At 51.1% G+C, this 13661-nt stretch overlaps 1 protein-coding gene across 6 annotated transcripts in view; it reads left to right on the forward strand.

Annotated features, from left to right (window-relative positions):
• The window catches only part of CUX2 (cut like homeobox 2), a 258613-nt gene that overhangs the window by 218429 nt on the left and 26523 nt on the right, over window positions 1–13661 (forward strand). For all 6 annotated transcript variants that reach the window (XM_059408409.1, XM_059408411.1, XM_059408415.1 and 3 more), the window contains 6 exons: window positions 971–1105; window positions 4069–4192; window positions 5956–6032; window positions 6903–6969; window positions 8415–8463; window positions 11941–12045. In XM_059408409.1, coding sequence (XP_059264392.1) covers window positions 971–1105; window positions 4069–4192; window positions 5956–6032; window positions 6903–6969; window positions 8415–8463; window positions 11941–12045 — 557 coding nt within the window. The remainder of the gene's footprint in view (window positions 1–970; window positions 1106–4068; window positions 4193–5955; window positions 6033–6902; window positions 6970–8414; window positions 8464–11940; window positions 12046–13661) is intronic.

A 13661-nucleotide genomic window follows, 5' to 3' on the forward strand; every position in this document is an offset into this window, starting at 1 on the left:
CCCCCCCAAGTATGGCCAATTAAATAATGGCTTCTGTAGGGGTGAAAAGCTGGACGTAAGACACTTTCCAACTTCTCAATAGCTAAAAGATGAGGCATCTGTGTGGCTCAGTGGGTTAAAGCCTCTGCCTTCGGCTCAGGTCATGATCCCAGGGTCTGGGATCGAGCCCCGCATCAAACTCCTTGCTCAGCGGGGAATCTCCTTCCCCCTCTCCTTTTCCCTGCCCCTTCCCCTGCTTATGTGCGCTCGCTCTCAAATAAATGTTTTCTTAAAAGATAGAACTTGCATATAACAAATGATGGTGTGTTGGTCCAGGTCCATTGAAAGGCACCCCACGGATTAGATAAAGAGCTAGATAGATCGTATTGAGGAAGTGCAGGAGAAGGAAAATAGGGAGCGAGGCAGAGGAGGCCTCAGAGGAGGGAAGGGCGGGGACCTGGGTGGAAGCATCCGGTTGGTTTGGTCTTGACCATCTGTCCGCGCTGGGCAGGCCTTGGAGGAGTCGCTGGCCGTCAGTGCAGTCCTGTATCCCTCAGGAGTCTGTCCCCTCCCCGCCAGCTACCTGCACACCAGGGGAAGGCTGGTTGTAGGAGCGGGGTCCTTGCGTACTGACACCTCCCGGGGTTGGTGTACAAGGCACGGTCTCATGGCCACCACAGATGGCACCGTAGAATCCAGAAAATGCAGTTACTGTGACAATTATTGTTATTACTATTCCCAGGTGGGCAAGACACCCACACCCATGGGGCTGGCACACGCTCCCCTGAGCAGGTACCTGAAAAAGGCTACTCCCTCACAGAGCAGAAATTCCACATTGCTCTCCTAAGCCATCGGAGCAACTCCAGAAGGCTCTCGTGGATGGTCCCCTCCACTCCCTGTAGGGGAACCCACCAGGCCCTACAGCCTCAGCCTGGGCAGCCCTCAGGGCTCCCCCACACCCACTCCTGGGCTCTTCTCTCTGTGTATGCAGACCCCGTGCCTGTGTTTGAAGCGACACGCAGCCTAGACGACAGACTGCAGCCCCCCAGCTTCGACTCTACTGGGCAGCCGCGGCGAGACCTCCACACTTCGTGGAAGAGGCACCCCGAGCTCCTGGGCCCCAAAGGTACTGATAAGGCCTTCATGGGATGTCCCTAATAAACAAATGGGCTGTGGATCTTCAGCAGCTTGGCTTGGCCATCTTTGGAGGGATGGGGGTAGGGACACCTAGGAGCTTGACTTTATCATTTTCCATGTAGGGTGGGTTATGGTACACCACTGCTGAAACAAGCCAATCCCAAATCGCAGAAGCATAATATATTTAAAGGGTGGCAGGTTGGAGGGGACACTCCATGTGGTCACTCACACACCCAAGCTGTGGAGATCCTGCCGTCTTCAACACATGACAGTGACTGTTACAACCAGCCAACGGGAAGAGAAAGACTGCAGAGGATCATACCGAGGTTTATGGGTCCAGGCTCAGACGTGGCACACAGCACCCCCAGCCACATCCCAGTGACCCAAACTCCGTCATGGGGCTCCGCCCAGCTGCAGGGGAACCAGGAAGGGCAGACTGACTGTGTGCCCCCACAGGGGAGGGAAACAGGATGTGGGGAACACAGCACTGTCCCGGCATCTAGCGAGGCAAGTCAAGAAACTGGGAGAGCTAAAAATAGAGTTCAGATATACATATATGATGATTAAAAATGTTTAAAAGCAGGAGAATGATGAACAGAAGCGAGCATAGTGGTTACCCATGGCAGGTGAAGGAGGAGGTCTCTGGGGAGGAGCAAATGCGGCCCTGAAAGCTCTTGGTGACCATCTGAGTCTTGGGTGTTGGTTGAGCTTCAAGCCAGACACTGTCATAGGCACTGGCAACATAGTCGGGAACAAGTAAAGCCCAAATCCCTGCCCTCGTGGCTCTGACCTTCTAGAATGTAAGGCTAACTGTCAACCAATAAATGTTAAATATACAGTACTTCCGGTGTAAGAAATGTTTTGGGGGACAAATGAAGCAGAGAGAAGGGGACGAGACTAATAAATGAGGAGAATTTACCTCAAAGTTCAGCAAATTTACCTTTTTTTTTTTTTCTTTTTTTTGTAAAGGGCCAGAGAGTACATACTTCAGGCTTTGCAGGCCACATATTTTCTGTCACAACTACTCAACTGTGTGGAAAAAAAGCCGTAGAACTTGGGGAAATGAGTGGGTGTGGCTGTGTTCCAATAAAACTCGATAGGCAAAACAGGAGGCGGGCCGGATTTGGCCCAAGAGCTGTCATTGCAGACCCCTGGTCTACCTCCTAGAGTCGTGGAGATCATGGGCTGAGGCCCACCAAGTCAGTCTGACTGCTCCGGCGCGCTCGCCGCCTCACAGCCCCTCCCTTCCTTCCATTGCCAGTGAGCACCTACTGTATGCCTGGTCCTTGGCAGGGTCCTCTGGGGAAGATTAATGGTGACTAAAATGCAGCACTTTGCCGGCTCTGTTCCTGTACTCAGAATGCCTTTCCAGCCTCCCTGACAAACCAGCTCATACAGCGATGGCTCTGTGTGGCCTCAGAGGTCCCTCTAGGGTTTGAATTTCCCTCTATTAGAATAATGACGCTTGTGGGAACTGCCTCTTGAGAGCATTTACTCTGTGCCATGTGCCTGTCACACGGTTTCCCACTGTCTCCTCCTGTTAATTTTCTGGGGTGTCACTGGCCCCGTTTGACAAGCGGGGTAACAGTCTTAGAGGCAGCAAGCAGTCAAGCGGGGATTCAAACCAAGGGCTCTTGACTTGGCCCTGGGCTGTGTTTCTCCGTGAGAACACTTGTTGCTGTGCCTCACGATGGTCAAACCCTATTTGTTCGCTGCTGTGTCCTCAGCCCCTGGAACGTCCCATGTATGTGTGTGTGTGTGTGTTTGTGAACAAGCCAGGGCCTGAAAACTGTTGGGCCCTCAAGGGACCCACTCTGCAAACTGCCCAGCTCTGCACTCACCAGAGGAGCCTAAAACCAGGACAGAGCTTAAAGGAGTCCGTCGGACCCAAGGCCAGAAGCCCAGATTTGGGGATTCTTGGGACACCCTTGATGGCCGGTCCCTGAGCACCCTTTGTCCCCATGATAAATTGAGTGCCCGGGGCACACACACACTGATTCCCTGAAGGAGAATCCCACGGGCCTGCGAAGCGAGACCTGATATGGGCCCTGTGCAGGCGTTCCTGCAGGTGCAGTGGGCTGTGACCGAGCCTCTGAGTGTGCGCCATCAGCTGTGGGGAGGGGAAGTTAAACCCACAGCAACCCCATGGCCCAGCACTTTCACTCCTAGGTGTCTACTCCAGAGAACTGAGAACAGGTGCTCAAACACATGTACACACATGTTTGCAATAGCCCTATTCACAGCTGCCGAAGGTGGAAACAAGCCAGATGTCTATCGGCAGATGAATGGGAAAACAAAATGTGGCCTGTCCATGAAATGGAATATTAGTGAATCATAAAAATGAGTGATGGTCTGATCCATGCTACAACCTGGATGAACCTCGAAAACATTTTGCTAAGTAAAAGAAGCCGGACGCGGAAGGACATATATTATGTGTGATTCCGGTGATAAGAAATATCCAGGATATGCAAGTCCCCAGAGACAGAAAGCAGATTGGTGATTGCCAAGGGTGGGGGGAGAGGAAAAGGAGTGACTGCTTAGTGGGGACGGGCTTCCTTTTGATGACATTCTGGAATTAGTGCTCACGGTTGCACAATACGTGAATGTACTAAATGTCACTGAATTGTATACTTTTACGTGTATTTTACCATGACCCTTAAAAAAGTAAAAAGGCCGAGGAGGCAGGAACAGGTGCAAGAGGGTAGAGGAAGCTTCTGGGCGTGCTGGCTGGGGCTGGCACACTGGAACTGGACATTCATTCACACACGCCCTCCAAGGGCAACAACCCAGTTGACCATGGTGATGGCAGGTCTCTCCAGCTGCACTCTCTCCATCACCTGAGTTTGGAAAACTGAGTCCCAGCCCTCCCAGACCCTCCGATTTGCAGAACACAGCTCTGGCTGCTGTGTCACTTCCAGCGATGGGTGGTTTTCCCTCTTTTTTTCCTTCCAGAGCAGAGAGAGGGGACGTCTCCGGCGGGGCCCACGCTGACTGAGGGGAGCCGCCTCCCGGGCATTCCCAGCAAAGCCCTCCTGACAGAAACTTTGCTGCAGAGAAATGAGGCGGAGAAACAAAAGTGAGTGGGGAGGAGCAGGTGGGCCCCCCACCTGGCTGGGAGGTGGGACCGTCAGGGAATCCAGATGTAGGTTGGAGGTAGAGATGCAGGCCTGGCCCATTTCAGCAGCTCAACAGCCAGCCCTGGGCAGCTCACATCACCTGTCTGAGCTTCAGTTTCCCCTGCTGGAAAGTGAGGCTAATGGTGGTGTATTAGTCAGGATTCCCCAGAGGGGGAAAGAAAAGAAAGAAATTTTTCTATTTTAATTAAGACATGTGTTTTAAAGACTTAGTTCACGCTGGTGGGACTGAAAAGTCTGAATCGGTAGAGGCAGCCAGCAGGCTGCAAACTGTCAGGCAGGAGTCAGTGCTGCAATCTTGAGAAGAATTTCTTCTTCCTTAGTTTTATTCTTAAGCTCTGCAACTGATTAGACAAGGCCCACCCACATTATTGAGATTATTCTCCTTTACTTAATGTCAGCTGACTGTAGATGTTAGCCCTAACTACAGAATACCTTCACAGCAACCCCAAGATTAGTGTGTGGTTGAATAACTGGGTACTGTAGCCTGATCAGGTGGACAGGTGCTATCAACTCCTAGTCTGCTGTGAGAGTGAATGCATGTGCTTAGCCCGGCACTCACTTGGAGAAGTGTGTCAAGTAAATGGTTGCCCTTACAGTTGTTGTGAGAATAATAATACCTGAATACCTGCTTGTTATAAATCTGGATCCTTGGGGCATTTCTAGACCAGCTTCATGGTGGTCATTACATGTATCCTTTTGCTCACTTACTTCATCATGTGTTTGTCCCATGTATTTATGGAGCCACCTGCTGTGTGCCAAGCACTGTCCTAGGGACACAGCAGTGAACAAAGAGACAAACCTCCTACTCTCCTGGAGTTTACTTTCTCATGAGGAAGACACAAATAAACCAGATAAATAAATGGTCTGCTACATGATGATAAGGGTTGTGAAGGAAAATAAAGGGGGGGAGGGGATGAGATTGAAGCCAAAGTTTTAAATAGTGTATGAGGGGAGGCCTCACTGAGGAGGTGAGCAAAGCCCTACGAAGGTGAGGGAGGGGAACTTACAGATATTTAGGGGAAGGGTGTTACACACAGAGGGGACAGCCAGTGCAAAGGCCCGGAGGTAGAAACATGCCTGGTGCATTTGACCAGCAAGGAGGTGGTGTGATTGGAGGAATGTAAGAGAGGGGAAGGGACAGGATATAGGACCAGAGGTAAAGGGGCTCCTTCCCTAGGGTCTCTGAGCCAGACAACATAAGGCCCAGGCTTTGTATAAACCCTCCCCCAGGTCAGCTGCGGCCCCTCTGTCTCTGCTGAAACACGTGCGTCACACCAAAACTCTTGGCTGCAGTGGGCTGGGTGACTATCCCAAACAACTGACCCAGAAATGGGAAAAAATGCCTCCCTGGGTACAGGAATAGTAAGTAATGGTACTGAGGGAGAACCAGCATCACGCTGGAGATTTTCACAGCACCCATGGAGGCAAAGACCATCAGGAACCTTATTTTACAGATGAGGAAATTGATGCCCGGAGAGACAAAGTCACTGACTAATACAGGTCCACACAGTTAGCAAAAAGCAAGGCAGCCAAGTGCCTGAAGGTCATGTTTAAGGACCGAGTAACAAGGCAGTGGTACATGTGATTACAGAGAGCAGGTGAGAGGAATAGGAAGCCAGGAGGGCTGACTCGGGGACCCAGGCAAGGCCCATGCACATGGGCGTGTGCAGAGCCAGTGTGAACAGGCCCGGTCTCTCCGCAGGGGCCTTCAAGAAGTACAAATCACTTTGGCAGCCAGACTGGGGGAGGCAGAGGAAAAGATCAAAGTCCTACATTCAGGTATGTATCTGGCACACATTCCCTGGCCCCGTGCAGCTCCCCAGCCCAGTAGGACCAGGAAGGGGCGTGGGAGGGGACAGTCAGTGACACTATAAACTCAGGCTCAGGTATTTTGGAATCAGGAAGGCAATGGGGGGGTTTGAGGAGGAAGGGGATAGTTCAGCATTACCCAGTGGGGGTCTGAGCCCAGTCTCCAGAGGCCACATTGCTGTGGAGAGAGGGTTTGAGAAATAGAATTAAATCAGGAGTAACACAGTGCCTGCAGGGGCCAGACTCACAACCAAGCCAGCCAAGTTAGGGAAGGCACTAGGGCAGGGTGGGGTCTGAGGCAAACTGGACCACTTGGGCCTTGGCTAAAGAGATGGCCACTGTGAGCACCAGCCAGGCATGGCCATATGACCCAGTGTCACCAAGCCTTCGATTTTCTTGGAGAAATCAGAAATCTGGAATTTTATAAGAAATTTCTCATTTATTGTAATATACACATATCTGTTGATTTCATTGCTCCTCTCTGTCCCCCTCACTTGCCAGTCTGGACCTTGGGATAGGTGAGCTCATGGACGGATGGCCCCACCCAGGTCCTGAAGTAACCTGTGGGACAGCTTATACCCAAGGCCATGGGACAGAACACCCCTACTGCTTACATGGGTCCTCTAAGCTTCATAGACCCCTAGAAGATCATCCTGTCCACCCTCCAACCAGCTTGAAGCCCCTCCATGGGCAGGAAACTCTACCTGTCACTGGTTCTAACCAAAAGAAAGGTCTTCCCTTACCACCTTGAACCTCATTCTGCCTTCTGAGCCCTGCAGAAGGAATGGGGTCCTGGGGAATGTGGGGGGCGCTTCACCCTGGCTCTTTAATTTTTCCCAGCGTTAAAGGCCACACAGACAGAGCTGCTGGAACTACGGCGAAAATATGATGAGGAGGCAGCATCCAAGTAAGTGAAAACCCTGCTGAGGCGTGTCTTCTCTCTCTGGCCCTCCCAGACATCCCTCCTCCCTCCTATCTTACCAGATGTGTCTCTTCCCTCTGACCTTCTCAAATATGCCTCCTCCCTCCAACACCCCCATGCCTGCCTCCACCCTCGGGCCCTCTCAAATATTCCTTCCTGACTCCTCCCTCTAACTCACTGCCTGAAACACCTATTTCATTAAGCACCCCGTGCTCCCTAGCCCCGTAGGCACACAGCTGCTCACTGGTCATTTGCTGTGCCATTCATGTGCCAGACTATAAATGACGTTCTGGGTCGTGGCTGAGCAGGTTTGCTGAGTGGGGGCCTTCACCTTACCCCAAATTCCTAGAACTGTCTCCACCACAACTCCACAGTCCAACCCTCAGGGGCTGAGTGTCAATTCACTTAAATTACTCTGGACTCAACATGGCTTTAAGACATCATGTAAAAAAAAAAAAAAAAAAAAAAAGACATCATTTATTCCACAGACACTTATTAAACACCTACTGTTTACCCAGTGCTGTGCTGGTCCCTGGAAGAAATGCTAGAACATGATGCTGTCCTCAGTTGAGGAGAAGAGACAGACAATAACTGATAATGTACAGAGATAAATGCATTCCTTCACAGATTACTATTGAGCACTTACTGTATGCTTGGCACTGTTCTGGGTGCCTGGTGAATGCTGAGAAAGGAAGAACCAAGAGCAGCAAGAGAGAATCACAGGGAGGGTTGGGTCCTATTATCCAGCATAGTCACAGAGGGCTTACCTGAGGAGATGACCTTCAGAATGAGAAGGAGATAGCCATGTGGAGAATGCCAGGTCAGGTGCTCTGAGCAGGGGGGAACAGCTTGCATGAAAGAAGGCCCCAACATACCTAAAGCACACGCACAGCTTCTAGTCACCAAATGCTCCCCGCAGGCCTCCTGTGCCCCCCCCCAACCCCATGCTCAGCAGAGGGGCGACCGAGGTGGATACGGCCTGTCCTGGCCCCCTTAGTGCTGGGACCGTGGGGGTTGGGGGGGCAGCAAATAAACAAAGGAGGACCACGGAGATAGCTGAGGGAGGCCTCCTCGGAGGACACTTTGGAGCTGGCTTTTAAAGCTCAGGGTCCTGTCCTCTTGAGGAAGGGCATTCCAGGCAGAAGGCACAGCAGGGACAAAGGCTGGGAGGCGTAGCTCTGTCCCCACCTGGGGTTGCGGCAGGCCAGGTTGCCCGGAAGGGGTGTTGTGCTGAGGCCCCCGTCCCATTTCCAGACATACTGGGCTCTTTAGTGCCCAGCCCCGTTTCTCTCCAGCAGGAAGTGTAGACGGCAGCCTCCTTGACCTCCTGTGGCGGGCCTTTAGTTTCAGGCAGGGGCTGGGGTTATCGGGGTAGGCAGGGGCCCAGGGGCTGCCAGAAGCCTTCTCAGGATCTTCTCTTTCTGTCTCAGGGCAGATGAAGTCGGCCTGATCATGACCAACTTGGAGAAAGCTAATCAGGTGAGAAGATGTATGCTAACACTCACTCTGCCCAGGGTTGGGGGCTCGGGCTGGGGTGGGGGAGGGACTGAACCCAGTTGATATCTGTGGATATCAGTGCCGTGTGCCATGCTGAGTGCTAGGGCCAGGAGGTGCCCGGACCCTGAGCTCCCAGAGGGAGGAGGAAAGGATGCTGACGGGACACTCAGAAATAGGGTGACGAGAAAGCAGCAGCGGGGAGGGACGCCTGACCCAGACTCAAGGGTCAGAGACATCATGGAGAAAGGGCGTGATGCTGAGATCTGATGAACAAATTGAAAACGGATGCCCGGATAGCATTCCAGGCCAGGGAACAGCCTGGGCGAAGGCCAGGAGGCCACCTACAGAGAACAGCAGTGCCTTCCCTGGTGGCTGTACAGGAGGCCTCTCCAACGGGAGGAAGGCGGCAAAGCAGTGACTGGTGAGCCTAGAGTGCAGGCCTAGCTGGGACATGGGTCTCTCCCAAGCAGACCAAGTAAGGAACCGTATTCCCCAGAGCCTGTGGTGGTGACAGGGGACAAACCCCTGCTGCTTCTTTCCCTCCCTCCCCACCACCAGGTCTCCTGCAGCCTTCTCCCTTGACCCCAGCCCCACCAGCCAAGCACTGGGCAGACCCCAAACTTCATTGGGTTCCCCATCTTCTAGTCCGAGCCCAGGTCCTGGAAAGTCTATGAGACTCTGCGAGTCCCCGTTTTCACATATGTGAATGGGGTCCCGCACCCTGCCTTCTGGCCTCAGACCTGTTGCCGTCTGGTGGGCAAAGCTGGCAAGAGCCTGAATGGAGGTGAAATGTAGCCATGGGCTCCGGTCTGGAGTCTCTACCCGCACCCGGCTCCCAGCAAACCCAGCAGCCAGGGTCATGGCCAAGCAGTGTGACAGCAAGTGGGTCACATTGGTCACAAGTGGGTCATTGCTCTGGAGGAACACACTTAGCAGTCCAGGAGCCGTTCTCTGGAGGAAGGGCATTCCGGGCAGAAGGCACCGCAGGAGCAAAGGCCCAGAGGCATGGCTGTGCGGGCATAAGGGCAGGACCCTCCCACCTGCAGAGAAACGTAGAAAGGGGTAGCATTTTCAGGGTAATTTTTTGAATACATAATCCATTTACATAGTTCAAAACACAGAAAAGTTTATACTTGGGGAGCTCCCATCTCCTTCCCCAACTCGGCTTGCCAGTTCCCCTCCCTTTGGCAGCCTCTCTGGTTTCTAGGGTCTCCTTGTAGAGCTCCAACCACAAGCTCATGAATATGGATTTTTACCCCTTTTAAAAGAAAAAACTATAACATACTGTACCCACCCTCCTGAACCTTCTTTTTTCCATGTGTGTATCTTAGAACTCGTTCCGTGTCTGTATAGAAATAGTTTATTCATGGCCGTTCGTATTGCCCTACAGGGCCGCACTGCCATGTAACCGGGCGGGGGGGGGGGGGCATTCTGTGAAGGGGCAGAGAGGAACTATGCCCAGCTCTGTAGGTCTCTGTCACAGCTTATCCGCTTTCCCGTACGTGAAAGCATAGACTGTATGCAAGCGAATGGATGTGGCTGTGTTCCAGAAAAACCTGGTACACAAACCAGGCATCCGGCTGCAGTTTGTCCGCCCGTGGTCTAACCAGTCCCTGACTGGTGAAGACCATGGTATTTCCAGCCACATACCATCATCGTCAGTCCCGCGGGGAACACCCTGGCACAGACACTATTTCAGACCTGCATGAGCCAATAAATAGGATAAATTCTGAGAAGTGGAACTACTGGGCGGAGGATCTGTGCATTTTTATCTGACAGATGTGACCAAACTGCTCAGTTTACCCTCCCAGCAGCTAGTTGAAGAGAGGGCCTGTTCCCCTGCAGCCTCGCTAGTACCATGTGTCACCCAACTTTTGGATCTTCACCAGTTTAATAGGCTTGAGGAAAGAGATCTTAGAGCAGTTTGAACAGGAAACAATTTTTTTAATGTTCATCTTCTCTGAGTATAAAAGTAAAACCTCGTTATAGAAAGTATGGAGAAGAAAATAAATGTCATCGTATGAGGGTTTCTTTAATCTGTGTTAAGACTATCCAAAATGTGAACAAGAGGATTCTGGAGCAGAGCAGATCAGTATTGCTATTTACATAGTAAATAGTATTTACTATTATTACTGTTTACATAGTAATAACCCGGCCAGTTTGCCCCAGCTCTTTCCCCTGGGGGTGACAATCAGTCATCGTCCTGCAAGCACCAGATTTCTTACTGGGGACAAGGAACCCCCAGACGTGAATCCAGGTGGTTATATAGGAGAGGGAACTCTTTGAGAGGGAGAAAACTAGCTCCCTAGTGTCCTAACAGACAGAAGGGCAAGGATCCTAGGTTTTTAGCAAATATTTCTCTCCATGGGGGAGATAAGACTCATAACTTTCTAGTAGCTATAAACCCAGCTTTCCAACCCAGGGGTTGTGTCCATGGCCGGGGTCTCCTCCCGCTTTGAAATGTAAACACATATCTTCAGAGAGGAACATCTGCCGTTCTCACCAGCAGATGTCAGAAACTGACTTCTGGGCTTGTCATTTAGCCCCATCCTGTTTTAGTCAGATTTGCTTGGGAAGCCCCAGCTGTGCAGAAACATCAAAGTATTTCTCTATACCCGCACACCCAAAACCTTTCCCAAAACAAAACTTACTTGAGCCATTTCTGGAACAAGGCAGGATACTAGTAAGTGAACAAATCAATTTAAAAAATTAATTAACAAAAATTAATTAATTAATTAACAAAATGTGAATGTGGATGTGTGTGGGTCTCCGTATGTGTGTGGTAGGAGTGGCATCTTGATTGCCAACATCACACGAAAGTTAGCTATAATCGTTATGACCTGTGTCACCAGCTGAGGATAAAAATTACAGCCATGGCTTTTTTCATTAAGTTAACCAACTATTGATACCGGAAATACCTAATGAGTTGTAATTTACCAGATCACTTACTTTGCAAAACAAATCGATGAGGTGGTTCTTTTTATCATCCCCATTTTATAAAGAGGGAAACAGGCTGGGCAGATGACATCTCCTCCCCAAGGTCACACAACCAGGGAATGACAGAGTACAAATTTCTCTCAAAAGCCACAAGGCTACATTGTGAACATTTGGAGGCTTCCTTCCAGGCTTTTTTCTTAGAAATTTTTGAGGAGTTAAGTTCTACCATAGACCGAGTTTGGTAAGCCGGCATCCCAATTTAGATGTATTTCATTGCCCGCATTTCACAAGAGGAAAACTGAGACCCAGGGAGAGGAAGCAACTTGCCCAGGGGCCTGCCACAGCTCATGGGCTGGGAAACACTCTGCAGACACTCCATCCAGGTGGCACTAGGTGCCAGGGGAGCTGGAGACAAACACCAGTCCTCCTCAGGTGTGCCGGGCGATGGCAGAAGGCCAGGGTGGGATCCAGTGTGACCCTGCTCCCCTCTTAACCACATTCGCCTCCACTCTCCTCCCCCAGCGAGCTGAGGCTGCCCAGCGGGAGGTAGAAAGTCTTCGGGAACAACTCGCCTCTGTTAACAGCTCTATCCGCCTGGCCTGCTGCTCCCCCCAGGGACCCAGTGGGGTAAGGATGATACGGGAGCCAGAGGGAAAGGTTGGGAAAAGCCATGTTGGTGAGTATGAATATGTGGATGACATTTTGTGGATCAGTCATGTACCTCTGTGTGAAATTAGGCACATGAAAGTGTGTGGATACAGTGGGCATAGCATCTTAATAACATCAGTGTATAGTTAACTATAATTACTATGACTTGCTTCACCAGCTGAAGGTCAAAATACAGCCACAGGTCTTTGCAAGCTCAAGCTTCCATGTGTGATTAATAGGAAGTCCAGCATCTTCCTTTGGAGGCTCTCCTTTACCCCAAATTGTCCAAGAATGCCAGCAACTTACTCAGGCCAAAGAGGACCATTTCCATGGCCAGATGCCTGACAAGACTGGGTGGGAGGGAGGGTAAGTTTGAGCTCTTGAGCAGAGGTGCAGTTCTGGTAGCTGCCACCAGGTGTCGCCATTGACCACTGGTTCTCAAGTCCTACCAAACCGCAGTAGGACCACTTAACCAAGATCTGAGGTAAACAGTCCTATCAGCCAGTTGGGTCCCAGAACATGCCAGTGTGATTCCAGTAGGCTTTCCCAAACAGCCGCATGCTACAAAGCACCAGTCTTTAGTCATCAATCCTGAGGTTCCTGTGTTAAGCCAGCTTAGCGCACCTTTCTCTTTCCTCATGGTTGGGGCCGCCTGGGGTCCTGGGGTCAGAGGGATTTCAGTCAGAGTCACCCCAACCGACCCCTCTGCCCTGTGTTAAGAGTCTTCATCGCAGAGCACCTGGCTGTCAGTAGAGCACGCAACTTGATCACACAGTCATGAATTCAAGGCCCACATTGGGTGTGGAGCCTACTTTAAAAAAAAAAAAAAAAAGTCGCCATTGCTCCTCTCCCAGGAAGCCTTAGGTTCCTTAGTCAGCTGGTCCACCTTCTTTCCAGATCTCTGCATACCAAGGGATTCGATTCCCAACTCCTTACATCAACAGGCCTGCTCCAGAGTGATTTGCTGCCTCCCCGCACACACCTGAAGTGGCCAGCATAGGTTTCACTCCCCCGGACTCCCCAAAACACGACCCCTGTGCCCGTATTGGTCTTTCTGTTTCAGTGTCGGACTGTGTCTCCCCTGACGTGTGTCACCATGAATGTGTATATCTGTATATGGCCTTTGGGCAGATAACTGTATCCTTAATCTAACTCTGCCTCAGTTTCCTCACCTGAAAAGTAAGACCTACCTTATAGGGCTGTTGAGCGGATTACATGTAAAGTACCTAAAATGGTTCTTGGCTTATAGCCTGAGGTGGTTTTGCCCACATCGCATGTGATCTCTCAGCACACACATGATCTGTGTGTCACAGTGACCTGTCCATGTGCACACATCTCTTTGGTGCCCAGGTATTTCTGTGTATCTGTGTGTCAGCACAAGTACTCCCGCAGGTACATGTATCGGGGTGTGCTGTATGTGTGTCTGTGTCCCAGGAGGCAGTGTGTGTAGACGTCAGTGTGCCTGGATATCTGCACAACACAACGAGTGAGCGTGAGAGAGACCAAGAGCAAGAGGGCTCCTGGGGTCGCCTTAGACGGAATTTACTGATGGTTCTTAATTAACCCCCGTGGAACCCGGCAAATGCCTGTGCTAA

This window comes from Mustela nigripes, chromosome 8 (assembly GCF_022355385.1).
Source record: "Mustela nigripes isolate SB6536 chromosome 8, MUSNIG.SB6536, whole genome shotgun sequence".
NCBI lineage: Eukaryota > Metazoa > Chordata > Mammalia > Carnivora > Mustelidae > Mustela > Mustela nigripes.